The 8842-nt window shown below is 31.4% G+C and overlaps 1 protein-coding gene across 1 annotated transcript; it reads right to left on the reverse strand.

Annotated features, from left to right (window-relative positions):
- Window positions 1-6139: 6139 nt before the first annotated feature.
- Window positions 6140-7589, reverse strand: LOC139859092 (uncharacterized). The gene is made up of 2 exons (XM_071847902.1): window positions 7020-7589; window positions 6140-6903 (listed from the first exon to the last, which is right to left on the reverse strand). The coding sequence occupies exons 1-2, from the start codon at window positions 7566-7568 to the stop codon at window positions 6289-6291; spliced, it is 1164 nt and encodes a 387-aa protein (XP_071704003.1). The 5' UTR covers window positions 7569-7589; the 3' UTR covers window positions 6140-6288.
- Between the last annotated feature and the right edge of the window lie 1253 nt (window positions 7590-8842).

Consider the following 8842-nt stretch of genomic DNA (forward strand, 5'->3'; position numbering starts at 1 on the left):
CAACTACGAGAGACCCTTATTGATTGATTCAAAAAGTCAACAAACTATTATTATATTTCGTAGAAGAAATCTTTCATATCAAGAAAAATATCCAATGCTCAAAACAAACAATTGAAAAATGACATCTTGCGTCCCGAAAAAAAAAAAAAAAAAAAAAACTTACCTTTGTAAAGCCTTTCCTACTAGATTTTCTGCTGATGGGGAAGGCAAAGAAGCTTTTGTCGGAAGGAAAGTGGAAAACTAAGTTGTTCGGGCTTAACTTGAACCTGATTGTCCTAGTATGAGTCAGAATAAGGTTGAGGCTTTTCTTCAAGAACTGACATCAATACTTCCGAAACACATATAGATTACTCCATACCACATTACAAAATTGAAATGTCACAATTTATTGACATATCAACTGATTCTCCATCTTGATTGATATTTTACTTCTTTTCCTCAGCCCATCATCTAAGGTTGCACTTATTCTTAATGTGATTTTTCAATGTTTATGTTTCGAGTACATCTGCAATATTACATCTCATGTTAAATACTTCACATTTCCAAGTTTTAAGGTTGCCTCTGCTATCTCACCACATGAGTCACATTACCAAGACAAATTTTAATTAAAATATGTAGAGTGCAGTCATATTATCCAAGATACGCGACAAATATTATCAAATCAAATCATAAGTTGTTTCACAGTTTAGGTAAATCCACGAATACGGATAATTACATTAATAACGAGTATATGGTAATATCTATGTATTGAAAAGACTGTATTTAATGAGATAAACAACTCATACTCATTTCATACACAAGTAATAAATAAATCAGATTGTAATAAAAAGATACGATTAGATAAATTAATGATTTACATGATCATATGTAGTTGAATTATTTGTCTGTGAAATCATTCCGATTGTAGCTCGTGTAAAGATCAATTGCGGGTCGGGACTATGACCGATGAATTAGTGAGAATACGTATATTGTAACTAACCGGAGTGAGGAAGCTTAGGGTTTGTAGTCGGGGTAAGAACTGAAATTGGGATTAATTACTGCTATTCCTGTTTTTGGGGTTCAAAATTGAAACTTTTTTCACTAGAAATGGATGTTAGCCAATGCCCACAACAAATTATGGCAGTATCTCCGATAGACCTCTGGTTGATAAGTCATTGTTGCCAAATAAGTGAGTTCTTTAGCATTCTTTTGAATGCTTTGACTTGGATTTCAGTAACATAACTGAGCTGGCTCAGATAATTTAACAAAACATATGTAGGTTTCGTTTCTTCCAATTAAGTACATAGGAACTCATTTAACAACATACCATAATTTTTTGCTATAAGACAATTATAGACCACTCCGGATCCCAAGCATGATCTCCTTTAGAATCAAATTAGATACATTGCCTAGACCTCACCTATTATAAACCCGAACTCAAACATCCATTGCATGCTTATAAAACAAAAGTGTATGTTCCACCGTTTATAGATCATTGTTACACATTGAGAACCATATCGAATCAAGGTTAAATACCTCTTTTGTTGAGATGCGTACCGGGAACCTATCATCAAATTTGAGAAAAAATAAATGTGTGCATATAAGTTTAATGAAACCAGAAGCGGTGCTGATAGGGTGGTATGAGGTGTTGGGTAACCCTCAATCAACTCATAACTCAGCTAGTAATATATATCAATCAGCCCATATACTTTAAATTGTCTATTGCCTTTTATTTCTCGGGCCTCACAAACAGAGTTAGACTTCAATTTTCATCGATATCATTCCATATTACGTACGGACATACGATATATGATTATAGTATTATATTCGTTTTTAAAAAAATTTCTTCATAGTTACAACACTAAAAGTTAAGTATTTAAATAAATTTATATGTGAGTAATAATTCAGAAACTTCAAATTGCAACAGTAATATGACATTTTATTTTATTCTCTTATCTAAAACACAAATCTATGAATAATATACTTTTCATTTTTACAAATCAACACAAAACTTTTCACTTTTACAACTCAACCACAAAACTTTTCACTTATTATAAATCAATCACATAACTTCTCGCTTTTTAATAACCACTTATTTTTATTATTAATATTTTCACTTATTGCAAATCAACCACATAACTTTTCACATATTAAAAACTACTAATTTTTATGATATATATATATATATATATATATATATATATATATATATATATATATATATATATATATATATATATATATATATATATATATATATATAACCATCACATGATAGCCTAGTGGTTGGAGCCCCAAATTCCTTAATAAACACCATTTAGTGATAAGCAAATCTATTTTTCATATTTTTTTAAAATTAATTATTAAATTTTAGATTTTTTAATTTCTGGTAGTATTCATTATTTAGATTCAATAAAAAAATTCAAATCATTTTTTTACGACAGCTTATCATATATTTAATGTATGTTAACCTGCTGTGAGTTTTTTTTTTTTTTTTTTTTCAAATTTAGCCCGATTTAGAGTTTAAGATTTAGTGTTTTGGGTTTAATCTCTAAATTCAAAACTCCAAACCCTAAACTTAACCGTTCATGTTAAAAACTCAATCTAAACACTAAATTCTAAAATCTACACCCTAATTTCTAAAGCGTAATTACTAAACCCTAAACATTATTTTTCATCGGTTATTAGTCATTTTTTCATTTATTTTGGTTATCATACATAAGAAGTATGATAACCTCCTATCATAAACATCAGATGTATGATAACAAGTTGTAAAAAAAATTATTCATTTTTCTAAATCTACACAATAAATACTAATTCCATATTTTTTTTAGATACGAACTCTATTTCTAAAGATAAAAAAAAATCAAATTTGTTTATCGCCTTATCTCTAAAAAGTGTTTAGCGCTAGATCTTCTCTCTCTCTCTCTATCTTCTCTCTCTCTCTCTCTCTCTCTATATATATATATATATATATATATATATATATATATATATATATATATATATATATATATATATATATATATATATGGAAAAGTGAATATGGTGATGTTGTGCATATAAGCTTATACGACAAACGCCTCAAATTTTCATGATTTTGATGTTGTTTTTGTATAATAAGTTATGTAATACGTTATTGAATCTACAACAAACAAAAGATTACATTTTGTTGTTAGTTCTTTTCGCAAATTTCATCAAATATAGATGACATGCATATATATATATATATATATATATATATATATATATATATATATATATATATATATATATATATATATATATATATATATATAGTGGACCAATCCATGGATAAGCACTAAATGGGACACAAACGGGATAAGTAAAATTTTAAATTTTTTTTTTTTAAAAAAAACGATCCTTTAATATGCAAATAGAAGAAAACGAAAAAATTTTAAAAAGTTTTTTAACAAAATCGTTCGAAAATCGATGATGAATGGTAAAATTAACTATTCATCTGGTTAATTTATCATTCATTTTGTTCGCGATGAATGATAAAATTAATCAATGCTAAAAAACAGCAGATGAATGGTTAATTTAACCATTCATCTGTTTATGATGAATGATAAAAAAACAGATGAATGGTTAATTTAACCATTCATCTGGTTTTTTATAGCATTGATTAATTTTATCATTCATCGCGAACAAAATGAATGATAAATTAACCAGATGAATGGTTAATTTTACCATTCATCATCGATTTTTGAAAGATTTTGGACTTTTTTTTTTATGAAAAAAGTTGATTAGAGGTGCATTTTAATGCAGATTTATGAATGTAAAAAAAAATTCAAAAAAAAAAAAATTATTTTGCTTATCCCGTTTGTACTCCTTTTAAGCTTATCCATGGATCGTGCCCCTATATATATATATATATATATATATATATATATATATATATATATATATATATATATATATACCTTTTTTCATTTTATATAATGGTTTGTACTACTAATCGACGCACGTCTCACTTTATTGATGGGCCATTTGAGTCCCTCCTCTCGACAAAACGATACTAAAACACAAAATGGTGAATAATTACCTTCTCACTTATTACAAATTAACCACATAACTTTTTACTTATTACAATTCAATTACTATAATTTTTATTGTTTTTGTTATTATTAATATAATTGTTATGTTATTTTTTTGTTGTTGTAAACTTTGGGTTTTTAACTCATCTTAACTTATGTCATTTGTTTCTATTATTTTCCTTTTTTCTCGATTAGATTTAACTAACATTTACCCTTCGTAATACAAGGGCACCCCAACTCATTATTAATAAATATGTCATTATATGTTTACAAAAATAATAACTAGGACTATAAGTTTATTTGTATTAATCATCGATTTGATATAAAGCGAAACAATTTACCGTAACTTCTTTAAAAATATTTTCGTTTTTTATGTACAATTTATTTCAACCTTATTTACTCAAACTTTAGTGGAGTCTATATGTATTTTGTTACGTTTCATTTAATAGAAGATTTTTATCAACCATCGATGTACGAACTGTAATTAAAGTAACATTGAGTTGTAGCTCAGCTGGTAGTGGTCTGACTCTCTTAACGAGAGGTCAGGAGTTCGACTCAGTTGGGCATCAATATTGCACTCAATGTTATCAATGTTATCTCTGACCTGAAGTATCCACTCAGGTCGCCTTTCGCTTAGTGCGAAGGCAACGGGGAGGAGGTTTTATCGGCCATGCCTTCGGATTAATCCGGGTTCCCTCCAGGGCAGTAGTTGGGGGTGGGATATGCAACTACGGGAGATGAACGTGTGGGTGATTAAGTTTCCCGGATGATCCAAACTGATGTAAAAAAAAAAAGTTATGAAGTAAAATCAATTTCTACAACAATGACGGGCTACAAATTCTAGTTTATAACTAAGAACAAACATTTCATCATACTGTATATGTATTTATATGTTAGGTCACCAAACAACATTTTGGCCACATTCTTAGGGGGCGTTTGGTTCAAGGATTTCAATTCCTAGGATTTGAAATCCCATGGAATTTAAAATCCCACAGGATTTGAAATCCTATCTTCTGTTTGGTTCTAGGTTTTCAAATTTCTGAATTTGTAATGCGAACCCGAAACGGGAACACGATCGCAAAACGCAAACCCGAAATTGAAACGTGATCCAAAACGGGAATGCGACCATGATACGCGAACCCGAAACCGAAATGAGAACCAGAAATCGAAATGTGAACCCGAAATGGAACCCGAAACGCGAACCCGAAACGCGAACTCGAAACGCGAACTCGAAACGCAAATCAGAAACGTGAGCCCGAAACTCGAACCCAAAACGCGAACCCGGTTCGCGTATCCGAAATGTGAACCTGAAACGCGAACCCACAACATGAACCCGAAACGCGAGCCCGAAACGCGAAACCGAATAGCGAACCCGAAACGTAGACCCGGAAAGCGAAACCTAAACGCGAACCCGAATCGTGAACGCGAAACGTAAATCGAAAACGTAAAATCTTAGAATATGGGATTTCAAATCCCTCATATATACAAAGGATTTTCAAATCCTTCATCTATGGGATTTCATGGTATTTGGAATGCAAATCGTCCAACCAAACATGAGATTTCATGGGATTTGAAATGCAAATCCCTTCAAATCCCACCAACCAAACGCCCCCTTAAAGTCATATACTCCGTATAACAAATTGACAACATCTCACCTTTCGTGTTAGCAACAAATCATATCATAACGTGTTTAAACTTGTTTGTAGAAATTATTCAACATATAGTCATTCGACACGTAGAGATAACAATCTCTTAATTACAAATAAATATCATACTGCATAATCATATAGTAGAACTTATACATACATATCAACATTCAACTTGTTCGTATTCTAAACAATGTTAAGCTAAATTTTCTTATTTTGAGCAAGTTAGATGAATATAACATTCGCCTTTAAATACTACAACTTCGGTTCTTAGCTAACTCAAACAAGTTAACAAGGAATCTTGGAACTTTATACTTGAAACCAATGCAAGTATGAAGTATATAATAACAAAAAATCATAAATTCTAGACTTTGCATATGAAGTGTGTGTCGAAGTATAGAAATAATGAATAAATGTACAATCTTTAAGTGGATCTTTTATAACTACTATTGGTTCGTTGAGAGCAAACCAAGTAGTCTTGATTCATAAATATAGTCATCACTACTATCGTCCCCAGGGGCGGTACTTAGTTATATCCGGAGGGGTACCAGTCCCGTCCGGATTGTAAAATAAAAAATTTTTTATACCAAAAAATAAGGTTTTTTTTAGTGTTTACTCTCTGTCATTGATTTCTCTCCATCTGTGGTTGACTCCAAGTTCCGCCACTGATCGTTCTCGTCCCAGTAGTATGACTTGTACTCTGTGGTACTACTGCTTATGTTCATCTCTTCTTCAGGAGACATGTTGAGATCAAGAAACACGGGACGAGTTTCGTGAACTAGTTCATCAGGTTTCTTGATCACATTTTTGCACCTTTCTCGATTCGATCTAGTTTCTGAAATTAAGTGGGACCTTTTGTGACCACCTAAGGCTTGCCCTGATGAAAACATCTTTAAACAAATTGGACACTCATGTGCTCCCAATGCTACTGCTTTTTTCTTTATACAACCAACACCAAGATTGAAACTTGATGATTCCTGGTGATCATCGGACGTTTTCGGATCAAACCCATTGATTGTCAACGCATGATCTGAATTGGGTTTGTGTTTGATTTTGTTTTTGTTTTCAATTATCGAGTCGAAATCTCTCTTTAGCTTTTTTGTGACTTGCTTTATGGCCACCAAGTGCTTGAAATGAATGAAAACTCTTGTTACAAGCAACACAATCAAACTTTCTCTTGTTTGAATCCATAAATTCACCAATACCCAAATCAAGTTTGAAATTTTTGATCATACCCATCTTAGATTCTCCAATAAAATCAATATTAACTCGAGTTTGTGCTAATTTCTCCATCTTTGAACAATTCTTAATAGTTTCTATACCCTCAGCTTCTCACGTTTACAAAAACAGAGGAATTACACTTCTCAGATGGCCCAGTTTCATATCCCCATTCACCTAATTCTCTTGAAAGCATCATCAAAGATATAGCAACCTCTGCTTCTTGCTCTTGTTCAATTTCGGACACCATGCTAGCTGAAGCATCATTGCAACTAATTTGATTATTATCATTAACATCCATAGAGGTTGAAGATGAAGCAGTTGTTAATCCAGTTGTACTAACAACCATATACCTTTTGTTTCTTCTGCTTCTGCTTCTTGATCTTGATCTCTTCAGTTGACAATTTTTCACATCCGAATTCTCATTATCTGAATCACCCGTCCGAGTATGTTGATTAAAACTTGCAATATTCTTGTTTTTGTTGTTTGAAAGCTTGATTGAGTGACACTTCATGTGCCCAAACAAAGCTTTACAAGACTGAAATCCTTTTCCACATACTTTACAAAGTTTATCAAGAACACTTGAACAACTTTTGATATTCACTTGATGCTGGTTATAACCATGATGATGACGACCATCGATAGAGTTGATCATATGAGACCTCATGATGTGACCGCCTAATGATCTTCGCTCTTGTTACAAAATTTACACATTTGTTTCATCAATTTTGATCAATATCTTCCATCAAGTTCATGAAAAAAAAAAACCTAACTTATAATATTTCACACTAAAATTGTAAATTGTGGGATGCCCAGATTAGCAAACAAGATCAAAAGCATAAATCTTAAGTGGGTATACAAAAAGTTTCAAACTTAATTTAGGGACTTTTTTGCTTCGTTGGTCCCTGTATTATACTCCATTTTGCTAGTATCGTCCTTTGATTATTAATTTGGTCTTTAGAATCCTTTGTTTATCAATATTTTGCAATCAGTGTCCCTCGGATGGACGCTGATTGCAAATTTGCAATATACCCCATTTTGCTAACAGCGTCCCTCAAAGAACGCCGATTGCAAATTTTTGATAAATAAAGGATTCTAAATGTCAAATTAATAATCAAGGGACGTTGTTAGCAAAATGGGGTATAATAGGGACCAACGGAGCATAAAAGTCTAACTTATTAGGTGAAAAACAAAGAAATCATGTCAGATTTCATCATATTTTTCTTCAAGAACAAGATTTATAAGCTACTTTTGAGTAGAAGCTGTTTAGTTAGTTGAGATTTGAAGTTACATAAAAAAATTGAGAGATGATGGGTCGGTTACCTTTGTTGCTAATGATGGCGATTAGCTACTGTTTAATTTCTCTTTCCAGAAATTAAAAAGAAATAAGTGGTTTACATTCACACTCATGTGCATATATATATATATATATATATATATATATATATATATATATATATATATATATATGATATATTTCTATAACTCTATAAGCATGTGTAATTATCTGTATCTGTATGCATATAATAGTATATATATGTTATATGTAGAGAGAATGAAGAGGCTAAATTTGGTGGAAGATGGAGAAATTCATGCATGGAATCAAGGATAAAAAGGAGGTAAAGTAAACAAGGCAGCACGTGTGTTTGAGTTGAGATCTTGCTAGAGTCGCAAATCAACGGTTGAGATTTCTCCACACGGGTCATCTTCTCCCAACTGATTGTACCCCACTTTATATTTTGCTTTGGAAGCAGTCACAACTATACAAGTGAAAGGTGCTACTATGGCACTATTCAATTACTAATACTAGACATTTGATTTTAATAAGGTATTTGACCGATATTTAAACTGGTAGGTAGATGATACCAATGTTATTGCATGTCTTCTAACAACTATCAAGAGACAACTATGTAATTTTGAAGAACATATCTTCTCTATACA

This window comes from Rutidosis leptorrhynchoides, chromosome 7 (genome assembly GCF_046630445.1).
Source record: "Rutidosis leptorrhynchoides isolate AG116_Rl617_1_P2 chromosome 7, CSIRO_AGI_Rlap_v1, whole genome shotgun sequence".
Lineage (NCBI taxonomy): Eukaryota > Viridiplantae > Streptophyta > Magnoliopsida > Asterales > Asteraceae > Rutidosis > Rutidosis leptorrhynchoides.